The 23,681-nt window shown below is 42.7% G+C and overlaps 1 protein-coding gene across 3 annotated transcripts in view; it reads right to left on the reverse strand.

The window, feature by feature from the left end:
- LOC308318079 (F-actin-uncapping protein LRRC16A-like) overlaps nucleotides 1-23,681 on the reverse strand; it is a 94,237-nt gene that overhangs the window by 39,874 nt on the left and 30,682 nt on the right. For all 3 annotated transcript variants that reach the window (XM_080767455.1, XM_080767454.1, XM_080767456.1), the window contains exons 4-20: nucleotides 20,056-20,115; nucleotides 18,575-18,696; nucleotides 17,601-17,698; nucleotides 17,387-17,457; nucleotides 16,836-16,909; nucleotides 15,964-16,039; nucleotides 10,869-10,957; nucleotides 10,673-10,767; nucleotides 9,510-9,596; nucleotides 7,599-7,702; nucleotides 6,874-6,951; nucleotides 6,246-6,322; nucleotides 3,809-3,916; nucleotides 3,470-3,539; nucleotides 2,188-2,269; nucleotides 1,977-2,076; nucleotides 1,019-1,073 (exon numbers count right to left, since the gene is read on the reverse strand). In XM_080767455.1, coding sequence (XP_080623581.1) covers nucleotides 1,019-1,073; nucleotides 1,977-2,076; nucleotides 2,188-2,269; nucleotides 3,470-3,539; nucleotides 3,809-3,916; nucleotides 6,246-6,322; nucleotides 6,874-6,951; nucleotides 7,599-7,702; nucleotides 9,510-9,596; nucleotides 10,673-10,767; nucleotides 10,869-10,957; nucleotides 15,964-16,039; nucleotides 16,836-16,909; nucleotides 17,387-17,457; nucleotides 17,601-17,698; nucleotides 18,575-18,696; nucleotides 20,056-20,115 — 1,446 coding nt within the window. The remainder of the gene's footprint in view (nucleotides 1-1,018; nucleotides 1,074-1,976; nucleotides 2,077-2,187; nucleotides 2,270-3,469; nucleotides 3,540-3,808; nucleotides 3,917-6,245; nucleotides 6,323-6,873; nucleotides 6,952-7,598; nucleotides 7,703-9,509; nucleotides 9,597-10,672; nucleotides 10,768-10,868; nucleotides 10,958-15,963; nucleotides 16,040-16,835; nucleotides 16,910-17,386; nucleotides 17,458-17,600; nucleotides 17,699-18,574; nucleotides 18,697-20,055; nucleotides 20,116-23,681) is intronic.

The following is a 23,681-nucleotide window of genomic DNA, read 5'->3' on the forward strand; positions in this document are numbered from 1 at the left end:
ATTTCTATGAGGACCCTTGTTAGGACTGATCCAGACATCAGTCATATCAAAACTTGACTATTGTTAACGCTCTCCTTACTGGCCTTCTGGCATGTGCACTTAAGCCTCTCCAATTGATCCGCTTGGTCTTCAACCAGCCAACATTCTCACGTCTCCCCCCTTACACAACACTGATGTTGCAGCAAAGCAACCAAAAGGTATGGCACCCCCATATCTTCAAAGTCTGATCCAACCCTACAACCCCCGCCCCACACACTCCACACATCCCAGACTCGTCTCCCTTCTGGCCCAAAAACTATGGAATAAACTTCCCATTGTAATCAGAAATGCAGACTCACTCCCAATCTTCCACCATAGTCTGAAAACCCACCTATTCAGACTCCACCTCAGCCCGCAGCACTTGCCGTAGCATTTGCTTACTTACGATCCTTGATGACTATTTCTATGTATTTGATGTATTACAATGTGTTGTTCTTGCTTACTGTAAGTTGCTCTGGATAAAGAGTGTCTGCTAAAGGCCTAAATGAAAATATGAAATATCCTGATTTTATACAACGGTTCTCAATCAGAAAGAATAAGATATTGATGGTGTTTGATCCCTGCAGCCTGATAAATCAATGACGTTCTCACAGACTACCTACAGTAGCTCGACTATGAATGCATGCATGCACCCCTTTACATCTGAAATTAAATCTAGACAATATCCAAAAAGGAATAATCTGCATATTATTTAAATCTGGAATCAGACATACACTTCATCTTATTCAAAAATGAGATCTCTTCTTAGTTTCAATTGCCTGAGATCCTAATATTCCAAGCAAATCCACAAATAAAAGATAAAGATACTTTTACCACAGAACCAATGCAACATTTTCCATCATTTTGACCACAGAACAATAACTTGACACTCTTACATATATTGTGAAATAAGACCAAAGCATGGATAATCCATGAGTAGTTCTGAAGAGTCAGCTGGTTGCTGTTGAGATGACACACAAAGAGGAAATGAACAACTCACCGACTCCTCCTCCTGAATCATATGGACCAGGTTGTCCAAGACAGGAGCCAGGTTCCTGACAGAAACAGTTAGACATAAAGAGATAGAAAACTCACAAAATGTACTGATTTTGCACAGTTAAAAGTTAAAAGAGTTAAAAGGGCGTGAAACACCATACAAGGCTGGTTTTGTAAAGTATGTTGTCTGGTTCAGGTGAAAAATTACAAAAGGGTAAAAAACATGGCAGACTTATAGGCCGACTTCATAGTGCAGTAAGTGCACCGTGATCTAAGCAATGCAGCTCCAGATAATACAATTAATAATGGGTGCGTAAGATTTAAGTGTGCCAATGTACAAGCATTGATAATACTGTTAACTATGGTTGCACTTCCCTAGCACACCAAATGTATTTACCCCCTGAAGTTTTTAACTTTAACCCAGGGTTTCATTTCCCTTTAAATAAATAACAAGATGAATTTAATGTGAGTTTACTGAATGAAGTTTATTGTTATTGGTTGTTTTGGGGATGGAAGTGATGTTTCTTTACTGGGATTTGATGATTTCGTTGGTTAAAAGGGCCAATCTGTAAGTACTGTGGTGAAACTGGTCATTTCAAGTACTAAAATAACATAGAATTTAGTTAGATGCACAGCAGCTCTATAACATCATTCGAGAGCAGAGTATCTAAAAATGCCATACAGTACATGATGCAAGGCCTTTAAAGTGAAAACAATCGTCAAGACTGTTTGTGGCTTTCAACACCAGTCCGCCATCCTCCACTCTCTATTCCATATTTGCTGTAACTCCAGCCCTCTTTTTGAACCCAAGCCTTGTTGTCCAACTCAGCACCACACTCAGCCCACCCTGCCAGCCCCAGGATCTCTATCCTAAACCAGGCCTCTCTCTGAAATCCAGCACTCTCTTCAAAGACCCATGATCAGCTTGAGCCCCATCAGTCTCTTGCATGTAAGAGCCTTACTTGGACTTGATGTTGGTGAAGTTTTTGCCCAGTGAAAGATGTCTGATAGAGCGGTTCTTGGCTAGCCACACAAGCAGAGTGGACAGGTCAGAGTCCAGGCCTGGAGGTCATGAAAATAGAATCCAGCTATTAGTAAGCATTCATTTAGTCTGTGTCTTATTTTGGGAGATTGATACAGTAAGTATCACATGCATGGACAGTAATGTCTCACCATTATCAGAGATGTCCAGACTGGAGATGTTGGGGATCTCAGCAATGCAGCCTTCTAGGATCTGAGATCCTCCCGATCGAAGCTATGGAGAAAGATATGGAACATTAAAACGCAGCGCGCGTGCACACGCACACACACACACACACACACACACACACACACACACACACACACACACACAAACTCATGAACCAATGGTCACGGTTGATTTATTCTTCTCTCCGTGTGAAAAGAGAGACGTGCCTCTGACTCACACATAACTTCTGCAGTGGCTCTTCTTCCAGGTGCATCAATCAACACTAATCAGTCTATACTGATAGGTGAGTCTTGGGTGGGATTTCCCCAAACATTGCACGCCTCAGCCATAACATGAACATGAAAAAATACCAATGGCTTCTTACAGAACAAAAATCAGCACATTAATAGAAAATCTGAAAGCCCATCAATATTGAAACAAAATACATAGAAACACACGTGACTCTGGGCATAGAGGTTACACTATGGCAACCATGAATCCTTCAAGGTGTCAAAAGACATTGAGGTACTGTATAACCTAATATGAACAAAAATAAGTAGAAATGTCCATTTATATGGGGTGAATAATGGCATCAGCGAAGGACGAAAAAGCCAACAGGAAAAAGATTATGTAGAAAAAACACAAACAAAGCCATGCAGCAACTGAAGTTAATTACTGTAATGAGGGAGCACAGCCGAATACTTACACAATGGCCAAGCTTATAGAGGCGTTAGGGGAGAGAAGAGCATGTCAGAGCCAGGCCAACAATTACGCAGCCACGCACACATCTAAAGAACACAGATGTTTTATCACCATAGTTCTATTCAAACTGAAGCTGGAACATAAGCGCACACCCACACATGCATAATAAGCATGCACAACAATACCCTTAAAAACAGACACATGCAGGAGCTTGTGCGCAAAATCGTTGCTTAGCATTCAGAGGATAGAATGTAAAAGATGCCTTCCAAAACACTGAAGCATGGTTAATGTGTATACAGTACATGTGTATAAACATGGCATGCACTCTTCTGAGTGCAGGCCATGTGTTGAGACTGAGAGTATGCATGCATGTGCCCATTTTCTCTCTATGAAATATCCCACTGCACTGGCATGTCAAAGAGTCATTATGGAGAGCATCCATGAAAAGCTGTGACCACTGACCACTAACGCAGAATGATTATGTTAAGAGGTGGAGTAACATTCACTTCCAAACATTGACATAACAACACACACAAAGGGAAAAAGTGTCCATGTTTGTCTTACTTCACAGCAGCTGAGGTCTAGAGACACTTCCTTTACGTTGGGGTTACTAGCCAGGCCGAGCAGCAGAGCTCTGCATGAAAAGACAACACAGCATTCAATCAAATGCAATAATCTGAAATGGCAAACTGCACCCGTATTTTCAACAGTAGTAAAACAACTACACATTGATTAACATAAATGAATTATACAACAGAATACATTTATAACAATAATTACTATAGTCTGGTTGCCCTCACACAAAAAGAATATGTAAAAATATAGAGGAAAGGATGAGGGGGGAAAGGTTTGTCGGGGACACTAGAGACTATGAAGAGAAACAATACTGTAGGTAACACTAACTTGAGAGCCTCTGGAGCCAGCTTGGTTCCTGACACATTGATGAAGCTGAGGGACATGGCACTGCTGAAGAAGTGCTTGAATGACGGTGGTACCTCTTTGCCCTTTCGGCTGATGGAGAGAAGATGAATGACGTCAAAAGGATTCTTTACTATTTAGGTACTAGGACACTCTTATCCAGAACGACTTAAACGCAACTTTGTTTTTATTTTTACAACAAGGGTTAATTTATTAGTTTGTAATGATGATAATTTAACGCCGATTTGCACTGATGTGATGTCGGGCTTGGGCATCGGGTCAACGGCCCACTTGCCACACAACTTGAATTTTGTAGATGTTTCGTAACCCTTCGCAACCCTTTCCCTCACACCAGTACTCCTCTACTCCTCTCTCTTACATTTGCTGTGTTCTCTCCTCTTGCAACCTTTGCTCCCCCCTCTCATTTCTCCTGTCCTGCCCTCTTCTGCTCAACTCCTCTTTTCTCCAACTTCTCTATTCCTCATCCTTTGCCTCAGCTCTGCTCATCTCATATGATGCTCTGTCCATCTCATGCTCTTTGTCCTGTCCTCCTTCTGCTCACCCCTCCTTTCCATTTCTCTTGTCCTAAAGTCTTCTATTGCTCATCTCCTATCCCACCTCCTGCTCCTGGCCTTACATCCCCTCCCTCTATATCCTGATGAAGTCCTCTCCAATGCCTCATCTCCTCCCCAGAGACAGACTGGAAAGAGCGATAATGACAACAGGACAGACTCCTCTGACACTCCCACTGCCCTGGCCCATCTGTTACACACTCACGTTGCATGAATTGTAACCCCCCCCCCCCCCCCCCCCCCCCCCCACACACACACACACACACACACACACACACACACACACACACACACACACACATTATGTCAAGTAACATATTAACATATTAATGTTTTTCCCCATCCTGACCAAGACCCACATAAAATAGTGGCATAATACCAATGTGATTTCTCTGGTTAAAATATGAAATAGAGTATAATGTTAAAATATCAAAAAGGTGGCCACATGTGCAACATGTAATGATATGAAACTGCTTTGCTAACTGCATCAGATTTGGTTCACTGACTGGTAATGGATTTGACCCTCTGAGGACCATTAGTTTGATGTTTATTTCTCACATGGAGGCTAGAGGTAATTCCGTAGTTAATCATTGTATACCCCAGCACCCGACTTGTCAACCTTCCACCTTTAAAAAAAAGTATTTAATTGGGACACCAACTAAAATGATAAATAATTCATATTATTGATGCACTATATTTTTGTGTCTGTATTTTCATAACTGATATATTGTTCAACAACTGTTATCACAACTTGGTTGTCAATATGTCTACCACTGCCACAACAAATTATTGGGTGTATTTTTTAAACATATTCTTAATCTTAAATTCTTTCCAAGTTGTCAATATGGTTGACGGTGGGAAGGTAAATGATAGTTTCAAATGTTTATTGTGTTACAGGCTCAGTCATGTCATCCCTTAAATCACCCTCCAATAAGAAGCATAAAGGACTTCCATTTACTTTAATGTATTCACATAATTTCTATGCACACAGAAATAGCCTGTACACTAAAAAGGGCACTCAGAGAAATAACAACTGAATAAAAAGCAGCACTTTACCATTCATGTAACATAACTCTGGGGGACAATGATGTGTGTATAAACGTATGTGTGTGTGCGGGCGCCGGGCGTGTGTGCGGGCGGGCGTGTGTGTGTGTGTGTGTGACTGTGTGCGCGTGTGTGGAGAGAGTCTCTGGTTTCTCTGTCAGTAGGTTCTGTGAAGCAAGCTGGACACCATGGGCTCTGAGCCACTCCTCTAACGGCACTGAACCGTGTGTGTGCGTGTGCGTGTGTGTGTGTGTGTGTGTGTGTGTGTGTGTGTGTGTGTGTGTGTGTTGGGGGCATGTTCAGTGGACACACAAATGTGCAATTGCGGGCATGCAGTGGTAGCCTGCAGGGCAACCATGCACAGATGGGAGGAATGGAAAGAAATGGCAACAGTTAGAGCTTTCAATCCCCACCCCCCACACTCGCTCGCTCAGTCAGTGCCGTTTTCAATGGATGGTCTGATGAAATGGAAATTGAACGTTGTATGACTGCCACAGAAATACTATGAGAAGGTGTTTGTTCACAAAAAGCATGTGTTCTCTGAAAACAAACAAATGGTCCTTTCCACCCATGTATCATCACGTGTTCTTTTTTCTATTATTGTTTTTTAAAATCGACATATTACCCCTTTAAATGTTGCAGTCAGTCTCTCATTATCTTCATAAAATGTATCAAGATCACATAAACTAGTATAAAGCAAGCCAATATAATACAGCGTTTGTCTGCTTGGATGTGCTTCACTGCAACTGGGTTTCCCTCAGAATCAGACCAGCCTGTGTGAAGTCCCATTGGGGAAATGTTCTTACCTGTGAGGGAAGATGCTCTTTGATACATTGAGAACCGAAAGGTGTTGGACTGAACCACGTAGCAGAGCTGAACATACCTGGAACAAAAATAAACCTTGTATAAACGCTGTCTGTAGCATGGTGCGTGTGCGTGTGTGTGTGTGTGTGTGTGTGTGGCGTGTTTATGCATGTGTGTACTTCAGTGGAACTGAACATGAGCTATGAGCCGATCAATATCTTCAGTGACAGGCTGACAGCTGGCTACATCTCAGACCAATCAATGAACTGTATTTGGCTCTCAGACCCACATCAATAAATCACATAATGCATTCAGACCACATTTCACCAACAGTAAACTGTAACATGCTTTGAGTGGCCTTATTAAATTGATTACATTTATTTCAGCATACACATTAATGGGTGACATTCCGTCTTGCATGTAGCATAATAAAGACATAACTGTAATTTTATCGAGGGAAAAATAGTTTGAAGTAGCCCAATGATTGAGAATAATTGCTTAGGGGTGATTCCTATGGACATGATATCAATAATGAATTAGACATTAGACATAGCAATTAATTTGACTAGAATTTCACCATAAATGGCAGTGCATGGGAGAGAGGATGTACAGTAAGTCAATCTGCATTACCTGGTCCAATGAACAGTCAGTGTTGGAGAGGTCAAGAGTTACCAGGCTGTTGGGCTGACCCAGGAAGTGATAGAAATGCTAAAAGCACAATAGAAAATAGAAAAAAATCACACAGTGTGGGCCTCTCTTTAAAGATAATTAACACTGTAATTCCTAAATACCGGTAAATACATTATTGAGTGGTTTATTACTCTGGTCCCGAAAATTCCACCAAAATGTGATTTCAACACATGCTTCTATGTTTACTTGCACATTAGCCAGTGTTTTGTTGTTTGAAGATCAGGTAGAGAGAGCAATAGAGAGCAATAGATTTTAGTACCACATGGGTCTGGCACTCCATTCCTAAGAGTCCATTTCTGAACCTCTTGACATCCACACAAACATGAATATACTGTAGTTTCCAAATATTGTACATTCTCAGTTTTCACAGTGTTACTCAGGCAATTTCATTCTGTGACAGACATAATAACCTCTGCGTCAGCCTGTGTCATGAGTTGCTGTCTAACTACAAATAGGAGCTAATGTGTCAGGTAGACTTTTCTTTTCACAACTTTTACAGGAAAATAGAAAAGTCTTTCATCTGATATTTTGATGCTTTTTGGGAGATAGAGCCAGGCAATTTGCATGGTTTGATGGTGAAGTAAGTGTGATTCAAGCCATTGCGTGTGTGTGTGTGTGTGTGTGTGTGTGTGTGTGTGTGTGTGCGTGTGCGTGTGTGTGTGTACCTGCATATCGTCTCCTCGGAGGACATTCCCTGAGAGGTCCAGATGGGCCAGGCTGCTGGGGATAGATGGGTTGGCACTCAGTGACTGGCAAAGGCTGTTCACCCCTATAATATAAGACACAAACACACACACACACACACACACACACACACACACACACACACACACACACACACACACACACACACACACACACACACACACACAGGAAAGTCAAGTTAATACTCCAAGTATACTCCAATACTCCAATAATTAAACATACAGAGGCACACATCCATTATCTGTAGAAGGAAAGTCTCCCTTTCTTTCCCTATGTTTTCACAGCGTTCAGAAGGAAATAACGGAGGAAATTAAGGAAAGGGATGACAGGAAAGTATATTTGAGATTGGAAAGAAAGTGAATGCTGAGAAATGAGATCACGTCATTGTGCACAGAGGCATGTTTGTGTATTGAGTCATGTGTTTGAATTGTATCACATTTTAAATTGCCGTTTAAAAAAGAAAATGTTTTGGATTAGTTTAGTTTTCCGTTTTTGTTTTGCAAAAATATTAATTCTGTTACTGGATTTATTAGACTTTAATTACATGTTGATTCAATTACGTTCTGTTCTCTTCCCAGCATTCCATTACTGTTGTTTTGTGTGCCAGTACTCTGAGAGGGAGCCTACAGAACGTTATACTGTAGGCTGTGCTAATTATATCGAGGACAACACGTATACATGCATGTGTTCACATTATGTGTATATTTGTCCATCTGTGCGTTGTGTGTGTGTGTGTGTGTGTGTGTGTGTGTTGTCAGACCTAATTAAGTCAGTACTTGGGGCATCCACAGTTCAAGTCCACGCTGACAAACAACAGTCATTACATTTTGTCAGAGGGTTGCAGGGATCGACTGTGTGGTGCTGCATCCTGCCCAAAGGCAGACAGACAGTGACCTCTCACCTTTTGGTAAGCCTTGATTCAGACTTTCTACTACTGATAAGACAGGATTTAGTACTAGACAACAGTACTGTAAGTTGACTGGAAAAGGGGAAGGATAGTGTGAGAGTAAAAAGATAACATGAAGAAAGGAGACAGTACTGTAAAACATACTGCCATAATGTGCCATCAGCAACCACTTCATGTAAAAGTGCAATGCAAATGTAAAATACACAGTAAACATCAATTATTTGCAAGAGCTCAAGTGTAAGCCTGACTGACTGAACCAACACTATGGGGCATAGCCATAGGCTATGATATATCTTTATTGATTGCCTGAGAGGGCGATGTTTAGAGTGCTAAAGACATTAGCTGGCTCTTTGACAGGAGCAATGTTAGATGACATTATGAGGTTTTTTAAACCATCCATTTACTTACTGTTTCGTTCATATCCACTTGATGTACATTGGGACATCATGAAACCCCAGCAATTTGTAATAATTAGAAGAAGTCAATAATTTGTAGCCTTTTTTTCCTCCCCAATTTAGTCATTATGGTTATGCTAATTGATTCCTATCTGCACATTTCAGTGTTGCCCTAGCCGTTATATCCTACTGGCTCACCTGGCAGTGAGGAGCCCCAGGAGGGATCTCCTCTGTTCTATCGCTCCCGTTCAACATTAACCGCTGACAGGTGCCGTCCCCCAGCCCATAGAATGATGTGCAGCGAGCCAGCGAACAAGATCACCCTCCCCATCGGTTTCCCTTCCCCCGAACACCCCAATACACTCGGAATGGAATGCAGTGGATTCAAACGCCTAAACTCAGCACCCACCCCAGACATTTAGCTGCAATAATACGAAATCTGAAAACCTGTAGGACAAATGGTTAAATCGTTAACATCCATAATTGATTGCCAATGCAATACCTACCATACTGTAGCAATAATCTTATAACAATGATTGTATAAAAATGCTAAAATAAGTCATAGATACCTTTGGGCGACAGTGAGGTTTTGGAGAAGTTTAAATGCTTGAGGCCTGTACGATGTTTGGCAAACTGAGCACCCAAGGAGGAAATGCCTGCAAAAGGAATGAAATAGGAGTTTGATTTTGTATTCAGTTCTCTTACAGTCAAATGCAGTTAACACTTGATGAGGGATACTCTTGAGGAGGATCCACTAAAGCCCTTTTCAATACACTTCAGTGAGCCTACTGTATCTGGGCTTAGAATGTGCATCGCCTCATTGATTGACTTTATAGGAGATCTCGCGACTAAAGACCATTCCCGACCGTCCCGACAAGTTCATCATGGAGACGCTGACGAACCGCAGCTTCACCTTAAAGACCAGAGACAGACAATGCACAGACTCAGGATGCTGAGGAATGGCATTCCGCAGGGCTCTGTCCTCGCACCGATGTTGTTCAACATATACATCCACGACCTACCGGAGACAACATCCCGGAAATATGGAACTGGATGTTTGTCAAAAACTAGTGTCTGGATTTCTAGCAATCCCTGCGGTACATTGGTGTATGTCTGGATAGGACACTCTCCTTCAAACAACACCTTGAAGAAGTGACTACCAAAGTCTCATAAGGGTATCACTAATCCGATGTCTCGCCTGTACTAGCTGGGGTGCATTCATCAAGGTGCTTCAAATCTCCACACACACTTCTCCGGAGCTGAATACTGTGCCCCAGCATATTGCAGAAGCCCACATGCCAGGAAGGTCGATGTTGCCAATGTTCTTCGGACCCTAACTGGCTGCCTAAAGCCCACCTCCGTGTTCCACCTGCCAGTAGTAGAGGGAATTTCCCCGGCCGGGCCTCCGACTTGAGGCTGCTACCCTCACCTAGCAAGGAAAGCCTGGAGACATGACTGACATATCCTACACAACACCACCATAACAGTGCTGCCTCTAAATAGACTCAAGTCCTGCCGCCCATAGAAGAAGGTGACACAAGAGCTGCTCAGGTCCACCCCTGAGGACCTGTCTACAGAGGCATGGCTGGCGGCAGCCTGGAAGCATGAGTGGGACATCTGATGATGACACACGAAAGAAGAAGGGTGTATAGTGGAGCATTGGATAGTATACAAACACTGTTTGCATATATGATTGCATGAAATAAAGCAAAGTAGAACATAAATGATTTACCTCTGTCCTCCAGTGGGTTGTTAGCAAGGTTGATGGTGGTGAGTCCTGAGCTAGAATTATGGGTCAGGGCAGCAGCTAGCTTCTGAGCAAAGTCACTGTAAAAAGTGAGGAAGCAAGGGAGAGATGAAAAGGATTCAACGTTTACTGTATAACAATAACCCTAATGTTTATTTCCCCAGTAAGATCAAAACCTCACATTTTGAGTCCGGCATTGTCCAGAACCAACTCTTCCAGTCGACTGGATCGAGACACCACCCGTAGGATCTGCTCACACACATCTGCAGACTACACACACGCAAACACACACATTTTGGAATGTAGTTTTTGAATTTATGATTTACTATGGAGTGACAGGAGGGGACAGACTGGAGGCAGTGGTGCGTGACAGATGTTATGAGTCGGGACGCTTTATGCTGCCAGGAAATTTCCAGCGTGAGCTCTTGACACAAAATTCAAGTGTTATGTTGCAACAAAGCAATAGGATTCACATTAAATAACGGCAAAGCTTCCCTTTAAGAAGCAACATTCCTGGGGGAAAAAAAAAAAAGGGTAAAAAAAAGAAGAAAAAAAAATACAGGTAAAATAAATACAATTTGGGAAGATGGAGCTTATCTATAATTGCGTGACATGATAATGTCATGTCAAAAAACCTGTCAAACATGTACTATGCACTCAAATCAACAGCTACAACCATTCGTTCCCTATCTAGCTCTTCACTGACCCACTTAATGTGGCTGACTTTCAGTGAGTGCACAGTGCACACACACACACACACACACACACACACACACACACACACACACACACACACACACACACACACACACACACACACACACACACACACACACACACACACACACACACACACACACACACACACACACACACACACACACACACACACACCAATAAATGTGTTATGATCTGTGTCCGTTTTATACCACAACAATTTCTCATCACAGCATTTTGCTCAGTAAGCTTGTTCTGTTATTTCAAGTAATTGACATTCCTGCCATATATAGAGGACTTTTCCTTTCTGCCAGTAGCCTCAGAGTAGCCAAACACTGGTGACATTGTTATCTGCAGTGAGAGAGAGCGAGAGAGCAGGGGAGGAGAGGGGAGAACGAAAAAGTAAGGGGGGAGAGAGAGAGAGAGAGAGAGAGAGAGAGAGAGAGAGAGAGAGAGAGAGAGAGAGAGAGAGAGAGAGAAGAACAGGGAGAGAGAGACCAACGAGAAGAACAGGAAAAGAGAAAGGATGGAATTAAAGAGGTGGAAGTAGGAGAATGAAAATGAAGAAACGCCATGAGGAACAGTGGGACAGAGACCGACAGACAGACAGAGAGACAGATAGAACTGTAGAGATAAACAGAGGCTAGAAGGGAGGGAGCGACAATGAAGGCTGTTGTTTCCATGTTGTTACTGGGAAACAGAAACTATGAAGTGGTGGGAGAAAAAGCAGAGGTGGAAAAAAGCAGATAGTGAAGCAAGAAATGGGGAGAAATTAAGTGGATACTGGGTCACGGCATTCCAGAAGTGGGTGAGGAGAGGAAGGGAAAGATAAAGAGAGAGAGAGAGAGAGAGAGAGAGAGAGAGAGAGAGAGAGAGAGAGAGCACACAAAGCAGCTTGTATATTCCACAAGAGTCATAATAACATTGAGGACAGCACAGTGACATGATGTGTTTTGTCACTCATTTTACACCAGCTTCGCCTCACAATGCTACTGTGACACACACACACACACACACACACACACACACACACACACACACACACACACACACACACACACACACAATATTGAGTAATGCAAAACATGTCTTCTGTTCTTCGCTGTCCTCTTGTTTTCCAGCCTCATGTTCTCATATCATCTCCAAAACTCCTCCTTCCTTGATCTCAGATTGAAAGGCAAACAGACAGATTATCCTAACCCTTTGCATCGACGGCCTGTGCTATTTGGGACAGAGTGTGTGTGGTGACCTGCAGATGACCTGCTGCTGCTGTCTCCAACCAAGGAAGGACTACAGCAGCAACTTGATCTCCTACACAAATTATCCCAGACATGGGCCCTGACAGTGAACCTAACTAAAGACTAAAGACTAAAATCCTGATATTTAAAAAAAGGTCCAGCCGCCAAAACCACCAATTTCTCCTAAATACAATCCCACTAGAACAAACAAAAAACTATACCTACCTTGGCCTAAACATCAGCAGCACAGGGAACTACAACCAAGCTGTAAAGGACCTGAGAGACAAGGCAAGAAGGGCATTCTATGCCATCAAAAGAAACATCAAAATAGACATCCCAATTAAAACCTGGCTTAAAATACTGGACTCTGTGATATAATCAATTTCCCTCTATGGTTGCGAGATCTGGGGACCATTAGCAAACCATGACCTTGAAAAATGGGATAAACACCAAACCGAGACCCTACACACAGAATTCTGCAAATCCATTCTCCGTACCCAGCGAAAATAATGCAAATAATGCATGCAGGGCAGAATTAGGACGATACCCACTCATAATCAAAATAAAAAAGAGAGCACTTAAGTTCTACAACCACCTAAAAGAAAGTGACCTAGATGCACTCCATAACAAGCCTCAGCCAGTTGGCCCTGGAACTCCAGGCACAAACACAAACAGAGCCACGAGATAGAAAACCGATTGGACTAAACCAAATTATAAAACAGCAAAAAGAAAACTATCTGACACATTGGAAAGAAGCAACACAAAAGCAGAGTAAACTAGAATGCTATCTGGCCCTAAACAGAGAATACACAGTGGCAGAATACCTGAGCACCGTGACCGACCCAAAACAAAGAAAAATCTTAACTAGGTAGAGACTCAGTGAGCACAGTCTCGCGATCGAGAAAGGCCGTCATAGGCAGACCTGTATCCCGAGAGAAGACAGACTATGCATCCACTGCACACAAAATGAAGTGGAAACTGAGCTACACTTCCTAACCATCTGTCCATTGTACCAAGACATCAGAGACACATACTTCCCACAGATTACAACCACACACGGAGATTTCGAGAACATGACCAATGACAAAAAACTCCCATATCAGCTGGGCGAAGTACAACAATGTGCAAACACAGCAGCAAGATTTGTGAGTTGCTTTGATAGGAGAAGGATATCAAATGGAACACAACCACCCTAAAGACTAATCATTGTGTATATTCCTGCACTATACCTGCATCGAGTGATCTTGGTACATAGAAATTGATCTATTGAAGATTCTGACTTTCAAATGTACATCATTCTTGTTTTGATTGTATTGCTGTATTGTTCTTTCTGCTTTGGCAATGTAAACGTATGTTTTCTCATGCCAATAAAGCCCTTTGAATTTAATTGAATTGAATTGAATTGAAACATTTAATTGAAATTGAATTGAATTGTGTGGTCTCATTCTGCTTATTATAAGCTACTTCGGGCTAGTTTTTCTGTAAAGTTGCTTTAAAATATTGGGGATCCTGGACATTTTTGAGAACCACTGCTCTAAAACAACATTTGACAATACAGTTTGACTGACCTGCCCTAGTTGCTTATTTTTGACTTTTCTAATGGACCTGGTTGCTTGTTTCTCTCTCACAAAACCGGACAACCCTGGTGGGACGGATGCAGCTGCTGATGCCATTTGTTTTGTTTAGTTAGCGTAGCACTCACAACACCACAGTAGCCTACCTCCGCTGAGATCAACATCATGAATAGGACGACAATCGCTGCTTTTATGATGCAGATTAATGTTCCCTGACACCTACAACAAGTGAAGCGACACAACATTCCTGTCAGTTGCCGGTCAGTTCAATTCAGTAAAAACAAACAGCAAATAAATGTATTAGTTTTGTCGGTAGACTGCGGGGGGCCCTACCTCCCAGGGACCTTACACGGGTGTGTTGTTCGCAGGCCGGCACTGGTTCTAACCTCTCATTAGCGAACTTCTTGTCAATCTCTCCATGCCATCTTCAGGCGCACATGCAACAACTAATTCAGTCTCCCTCTCTCTCTGTTCCTTTTGATTCCTATGTTTCACTGTGTTGCCCACTCTCACCATTCCCTTCATCTTTACCCGTTTATATTTCCCCTTCTTTCCCCACCAATGACTCTGGGGGTTTAGGCTTCAAGTATGACCCAAACCACATTGTACTCACATTTAACAACACGTCTCAAAGACCAGTCCATTTATCACCACATTACAATGAAAAAATGTTGGATGTGGACATTTCCTTGAAAGCACGGACACACACACACACACACACACACACACACACACACACACACACACACACACACACACACACAGAGTGGTGGTAACTATAGCAACCTAGCCCCAAAACAAAGCATGGTTGTACACTACAGGACATTAGCATAAATTCAGACACACACATGCACAAGCCTTGGGCTCAATTTCTTATTAAAACGAATCCCGGATAACGCACATTGGATGGACACATGGTTGTTTATAAAATTTAGGACACCAGAAATATAAATCGCATACGGCTAGCTGTGATGGAGATGTGTGATAATTGTTGGGACGTCGGGAGCTGTGCATGGTAATTGGTGAGACTGCGGGCAGTGTTGGGACACAGAGTTAGTAATAGGGAGCTCTGGGGAGCGAAAGCTTGAGTAATTGAGCCTTATTGTTTAGTTAGGATTAAGAGGCTTATCACATAGGAACATTGGTCTGATCCAGGACAGACAGACAGAGGGGGGGAATTTGAGACTTGAGAGGGAGGGTTGCAGGCAGACATGCTGAAATGCCATTAATACAGATGCAGATGGAGTTTGCTAAGGTGACAGGTTCTCCCAAACTGGATGAATATGTGGGCGAGGGATAGAGATGGAGGGTGGTGCTAGATGTGTGATGTAGGCTGTGAACTGACCAGTGATAGAGATGGAGGGTGGTGCTAGATGTGTGATGTAGGCTGTGAACTGACCAGTGATAGAGATGGAGGGTGGTGCTAGATGTGTGATGTAGGCTGTGAACTGACCAGAGGGTGGTGCTAGATGTGTGATGTAGGCTGTGAACTGACCAGAGGGTGGTGCTAGGTGTGTGATGTAGGCTGTGAACTGACCAGAGGGTGGTGCTAGGTGTGTGATGTAGGCTGTGAACTGACCAGAGGGTGGTGCTAGATGTGTGATGTAGGCTGTGAACTGACCAGAGGGTGGTGCTAGGTGTGTGATGTAGGCTGTGAACTGACCAGAGGGTGGTGCTAGGTGTGTGATGTAGGCTGTGAACTGACCAGAGGGTGGTGCTAGGTGTGTGATGTAGGCTGTGAACTGACCAGTTTGTAGTCTTTGGTGGAGAGCTTGTTGAACCACTGGTTAAACTCCAGGACTGCTATTATGGCCACTAGATCTCTGAGGATGCACGGATGAGGAGAGAATATTTCATAGTCATCAATATCTTTATATGTAAACTTTAGGTAACTTATTATGTTGTAGGTATTGTATTATTAACGAGGAATACTTCTTAACAGTCCATGCTAGCGCTCTAGGGGAAGAAGTGGCGCCAATGCCAGAAAAATGTGTGGAAAACCAAAGAAGAAGGGCCCCCTGACTATAACCAGGACGTGTATCCCCCATACAGCTGCTGCTGTTGTTGTTGTTGTTGTTGCGCATGGAGGAGCAGCATCATCCGGCGGTAGCATTAGCTTAGCTTGTTTTCATAAACATCTCAGATCGTCTCATTTTGAGCAGAAAAAGTAACAACAAATAAGCGAGTGCTGTATATATTCATCTTAAGACTCTCGTATTGTGCTCTGGTGCTCATTCATGTGTGACAGCACGCGTGCGTAAACTTAAACGTGGTGGTGTTACAACTCATTGTGGCGTGGGAATTACTATATTCATCAGTTGAAAGTAGCACATCGCCTTATTATGAGGAAGAGACCTCGGTTGTCTAACCCTCTGGGTCGAGGGAGTCCTGCTGTCTCAGACTCTATAAACTTTGCTCTGGGCCAACAAGCCATACTATTGATAACACATTATACGGTTCAAGGTTCAAGGATGTACCTTGGTTAACCTCTTTCTCAGTTCCGCTTGGAGATAGAATGTTTCTGCAGATCCCAGACAGACAATTTACTTCTTTATATCTGTGTTTTCACATGCAGTATATCCACCTGACCTGTCATACGACTATAAGCTTAACACTCACCTGTTCTCCAGATGGCTAAAGTCCTGTAGGTTTAGTTCTCTGGAATCTTGCGTCAGATAGATGGTGTCCACATCCTGGAAAAGAGCATTCATATATAAACCGTTAACAAAACCTCTGTAGAATTATGCTATTTCAGTATCCTTCTCTTTTCCTTTAATCCCCATTTTAAATGTAGTTGTTATGGTGATTGTTGTTGGTGATTCCTCACCAACACATTTATGTGCGCTGTATGCTGCTGTTGTATCCTACTACCGGCTCATCAGCCCCGCCCCCCCACCGGGGAATACGTGGGGAATGCGTGTAATGACAAATAACACCCTCCCGGCCCAGCTTTCCTCCCTGTATAGGTGTTCAACAAAGCCAGATGCACTACGGTGGATTCAAACCCACAGACTCCGCGGTGGTGGGCACTAGCCAGCTACTTTAACATACCACTACGCCACCTGAGCGTCCTTCACTGTCATGTTCAAGGAATAGCAATGGAACCACTATTCATATACACAACACAATTATACATTATACTTTATCTAAATTAAATGAACGGTACTGACCCACTGCACCTCTTCTCTGGGAGGCAAGCCCAACCAGTCACATACACACCTGTACATCTGAGAAAACCCACCTAGACACAAGGGTGAGGGGAAGAGGGGAGAGACAAAGAAAATAAAGAGATGTACTGTGTGAAAGACATACCTAATAATGCGCACACACACACACACACACACACACACACACACACACACACACACACACACACAAACATACCACAGGGTCCTGGTTCAGCAGGTTTGTTATTCTCCCATAGTGTTTGTAGAGAAGTCAGTCTGTCAGGGGGTTCCATACACAGCTTCTTCATCACTTTACTAAGACAAAAACCAAATTAATACTATTTAATTTATCCAATTAACCCCCATTTAAAATACATATGAAAAATCTTTGAAAATGTGTGAATATAATGAATAAAAGACCATAATAGCGATGCCAAAGCTAGTGTGATTAATCCCTTTCCGGATAACGTCTGACTTCTCAATATGCTCTGATGCAAACAAGATGACTATCTTTCAGTGAATATTTATATTTATTTTACGATCGATAGTTTCACTTTCACACCTATTGTTTAAGATGGAAAGCACTGTGTGTAGATCTACAAAGGTAACATCTTCACTTGCATCATCATCTGCTCGATTTCAGAGGCGACCACGTTATAAGAGTGCCTTCCTTTCACTCGCCTACAAGCAATCGCAGCTTTCTTGCGCTGCAAAGTAGAGGAATGGATCCAATGGGACCTTCATTCCCATAAAACTCTTGTTTTCTGTCCACAGGTCAGGTGGACGTGTTGTAAGCGAATCAAACGATTTCCATTCCATCCCGATTGCCTTCCAATGTTTGGAGCAGTGCTCCGTTTGCAGTCATTAGAGGCCAAGGAAAAAACATTTCCTTGCAGTTTCACATCTGGCCTTTATAGCGCCATCACAAGGCTGACTTATGTAAAACACATTTTCATTACTACATTTTTATACACTCGTGCGCACGCACGCACGCACGCACGCACGCACACACACACACACACACACACACACACACACACACACACACACACACACACACACACACACACACACACACACACACACACACACACACACACACACACACACACACACACACACACACACACACACACACACACACACACACACACACACACACACACACACACACACACAGAGTGAACGTACCTAGGTGGGAGTCCAGGACATATCCTGAGCAGATAGTTTCCTATGTGAGTGACCACTTCATTCACCTCCTCTGTGGTGAGAAGCCTCAGAGAAAATGAGCCACGCTCATACTCTATGGACAGCTAGAAGAGACAAGAGATATTCTCAGTGGCTCGCCACACATGAAAACAGCGATTCTCAACTTGTGGTCTGCAACGTTATTGCAAACTTTACCCCAAACATCAACATTGTAAAGATAATAGAACGTTAATATTTAAAACAAAATGTAGAAAGAAATGTCATGGTATTGTTTTCTTAAATTAAAACCTTCAAAAATCACACCCGTGTGAAGTAAGTGGTGCAACTACGTGTGGGGGGTTCCCGGAACTTCCAGACCTGCAGGAACGCGCCCAGGGTGCCGGCCAGTGTCCGAAACGGTCGAGAAATTACAGAGTTACCGTGTGGGGGTCCCCGGGGGAGGGGGTCCCTGTACTGTACTGTACTGTACTGTAACACCTGAAATCATCATATATACAGTATATGATATGTATGAGTATGTGTGTGTTAGGCTGCACAACAGTGACACTTGGTTTTGAAAACCAACCAAATGCTATTTTCGTGCTCGGACACAGCCAGGCAGCCAGAGACATACAAAGCTCCTAATGGCTCGTACACACTGCACGATATTTGCTCCGATTATGCTGTTGGGGACCATTTTTGGCGCTCGCCAACAAAACTCCCGATCTGACGCAAGATCGGACTTTGATCGCCAAGGTTTTGCTCGCTGTGTGTGAAAGGTGTCACACACATTATCGCCGTCGGTACTGTCTGTCGACTGTACCGATAGATTCTTTTATTTTTTTTCCATAATTTTTATCCCACGATTTTGAAAACCATTTCTTTCCACCCAGTGTCAATTATCTAATGTAATCCTGGGCGTTGCATCTTCCTCTGCCAACCTGGGGGGGACGGGGGGGGGGACGCCTATTTTCAAATCTGTTCATGAGACAGATTCTTAAAGGTCCACACTAGAGCTCTGGAATATGTATCATTCCTTGAATAAAAACCTCCTGTGTGGGCCCGGACAGTTAGCTCAAAACACCCCAAAGAAATATCATGAAAAACAAAAACAGTGTATGCATGGCTGCATACACTGTTATGCCTACATGTTTTTACAATAACATATTCATGGTCAAGAACCTAGCCAAGAGAGTGATAAACCACTTGATGAGAAAGATGAAAGATGAGAAAGTGTTTTAACATGAAGAATCTAAATAAAAGATACAGTAGATTTTTTTTATATATAACACATTAAGAACTTAAAAACCACACCAACATTATAGTTATAGATTATCTTTTTATTATCATTTTCTGTGTTTACTGTGCATGCTTCTGCAAGCCAACAGCCAACTATGAATAATCCTTATGGCGTTCAACATTTAAATAAATTAGATTTATTAGTTATTTTCAAATGTAATCCAGGATATCATATAATTCTGTACCTGTGTGGGCTTGTTACACGTGACCGCCTGGATCTCCAAATAGTTAAACGAGTGCTCCACCTAAGAAAAACAGAAGAGAACAATCAGATTCCTGGCACACTATGTACTGAATAGTGCACTTTTCCCCAAAGAGTGGGTCGGGGGTCGTCCTTTGCTTGTAGATCAGATATTTTCAGTAGTTTGGGTCCCGGGGTCAAAGTTGAACGAAAGTTGGTCTATAATGGTACATATAGGTCAATAATACGAATGACGCTAGTTTTGTAGCGGGTTTATTTTTAATGTGTAATTAATTAATTTAACTACCGGTACTTGATATTCCCCCAAACAGGAGCAGCACTCCCAGCACGGCACTCGGCCAGTCATTTAGTACCTTTGCAACCGCGATATTTATGGTAAGCATTTCATACAGCGTCATGTCCAAAAATCCGAACCACGTGCGTGTGTGCGTGTGTGCGTGCGTGCGTGCGTGCGTGTACTAAAAGTTCTGTGGGTCAAAACGTAATCTCACCATGGATGGACCTAAATACACTGTAAAAGCGTGATACATTAATTAAATATATCAATCTTGTTTTTTATATTTTTAACCTATTCTAAATTATCTCTAAATATCCTGCACTAACCCTGTGGGCCAAACCAAAATGGCAATGGTGTGGGCATCTCTGCCCTAGAAGATTGAATGTGTGTCTGAGGGAACAGAGAATAAAAATAGGCCTGTTCTATAATTAACAGGTTTGAAATCCAGTCGTTTCTCATTCCTCAACATCTGTGTGCAGAGCACATGAACGCTGACTCATACACTGACAATAACATGTGTGCAGAGCACATGCTGACTCATACACTGAAAACATTAACATCTGTGTGAAGAGCACATGAATGCTAAAGCCTGGTTTATACTTTGTCGCATGTTGAAAATAGTCGATCTACAAAGTGAGCTTGTAGATCCGCTACACACACTCCTCTCTCTCTTTGTCGCTCTAATTAATTAGTCTCATGTCCAGCAGCTGCGCACAGTTTCTGTCGGCGGATCCTGCCGGGAGCTGCCTATGCCATAGAAAGCATAGGTGAGTTCCAGGCTAGTACAGCGCCACTATGATTTGAAAACTGTCAAGTGGCATTTCTTCCTCAGCCTAGTGGGAATATGCATGCACAGTTTCACCACAATTGGACGCTGCATTGAGGAGTCGTGGTGATTTGTACAAAACGGGTACAAAGTGGGATACTCCTAAAAACTTTAGAAGCCAATCGTAGCCAATTACATTATGAGAAATCAAACAAACCCGTCTTGATGACTTGATGACTCTGGAGAGCATGTGTACCGATTTGCGTGATATTTGGATAAAATCTGAGCACAAAATTCCAGGCAAAGGTTTTCCTTGCCCTCTAGGCCCCTAGAGTCTAGGGAGTGTGCATTTTACACAGATTCGTGCAGTTAGAGGTAAAACACTAATTGGCCAGTTATAGCACCACCATGAGGCTGAGTTGAAAATGTTCCAGTGGCCCAGGCAGTGGCGTAACCTTCTGGGCACCCGACTGGTAATCCAGTCGCAATGTGCCACGGGTTCGACTCCTGAGCCCGACAAAATATTTTTTTTGTTGCACAAAGCGGCCTCCTGGTGGCGCTATAAGAGGCCAATGTGAAAACCTTGAGGCATAGGTTCATCTGTGGCATCCAGGGAGTGTGTGTGCAGAGTATGGCTGCACTCAAGCCAACGGTGCCGGAGATTAGCTGTCCACAGACGGACGGACACACGGACACACACACGGACGGACAGACAGAGTGCAAAACATACTCTGTCCCCATGCCTTCGGCCTGGTGAAGACAATTAAGCATGGCTCATACACTGAAGACAATATTTACACACCGTCTGACCTAAAACAAGACAAATACTTTTCAGCCTCAATCCCAATACTCCATTAACAGTCAATCAACGTATCAATTTTTGATTGATTCATCTGATCATAATTCAGCATTTGCTGTGATGTATTTGAAGAAGAATATTATTTTTTACTTTTTAAATTATGAAAATGGTATTCATTGCTGACAAAATAATTACAGTGACATAGAATCTTGCTTCTTACATTTAAGCTGTTCAAATGTGTTTCATAAAAGAGACAGACATCCAGTAATGCACTTCTCCTTTCAGAACAAAGACAACAAAGGAAAGTGGTCGTCTGCCATTCCTTTCCTAAAAAGGAGAGGAAAAAGAGGAACTCATGCACCTGCATACAAATGCATGCTACACGCACGCAAGTACACACACACACACACACACACACACACACACATGCACAGTGCCTGAGGCTAGGCCAGAGAGTGAGACCAGACTATTCCAGGTGGGCACTGCTCCTGAGGGTTGGCACAGAGAGGAGAGAAACAGGAGGCTGGCTGTGTGTGTGTGTGTGTGTGTGTGTGTGTGTGTGTGTGTGTGTGTGTGTGTGTGTGTGTGTGTGTGTGTGTGTGTCCAAACTTCCTTTTCAATCATACAATCATTTCACAAAATGGGTTGATGAGCAAAGTGGAAACGAGTCTATTTAGGCCGATATATATCGACCATTGCAGGCCACCTCTATCCTGATTGGATAAAGGCTTTCTCACCCACCATCAAAGCCGAAACTATGGTTTTCGGTTCACTGGGGGTAGGGAGGACCTAATTATATGGTCAGAACACTCTATAGTAGGGAGGATTATCACAAAAAAAGAAAAAAAAGTTCTGAATTAAGTTAAATCACTGAATATCCCTTTAATAACAACAAAACACAAGTGAAAAATCAAGTGTTTGATTGTGAGCCAATGGTATTCGAGCATGCTGAGCGTTGCACCAGTTCTAGCCAATGGCAAGAAAGCGTGCTGTGAGGTATGCAGAGATACCAAATGCCTGACTAATTGCATTGTTCATTCATTCATTCATTCATTATCCATCTGTCACTTAACCCTCCTATTCTCCTCGTCCTTCCTTATTCTTTCATATTCTATTGGTGGACAAGGTAACAGTAATCCTCTTTTACATTAATTTTTATGCTTTATAAGAGTGGTTCCCAAACTATTTCATGTCTTGTCAAGGACCCCCAAAGTGATATACTCATTAGCCTATTTGAAAATATATGCCAAGGACCCCCATAAGAGAAGATTTTTAGCAGTGATTTTCAACCATTTTCATTTCAAGGAAGGGCCCCCAGTTTGACCTGAATTAGGCTACGGACCCCAATTTAATGGCATTTCTATCTCTGGGACCCCCAATTTATATTGTAAAATCAAAGTTAATTTACCGTAACTCTGAGAGTGTACAAATGAAACCAAATGGACCCGTTAAGTGTACAAATGGTCCCATTTGGACACTCTCTGAGTTACAGACCCATAAGGGTCCATTTTGTTCCTATAACTATCATTTAGCAGGGGGCCCCCTGGAACTCCCTCAAGGACCCCTAGGGGTCCCCGGATCCCACTTTGGGAACCACTGCTTTATATCATATAGTCATAGTATGGGGGTGGACTCGTAAAAAATCACCACAATTTGGCTTTTGGTGACTAGTTTTTAAATTTTGGCGTTGTGTAGTTACCAAGTGCATTATTGTTATGATTTTTTTACATATTAAATCCTAGTTTATAGGTATTTTAGCACATTTTA

Source organism: Protomyctophum bolini (assembly GCF_963924005.1).
Source record: "Protomyctophum bolini genome assembly, chromosome: 7".
NCBI lineage: Eukaryota > Metazoa > Chordata > Actinopteri > Myctophiformes > Myctophidae > Protomyctophum > Protomyctophum bolini.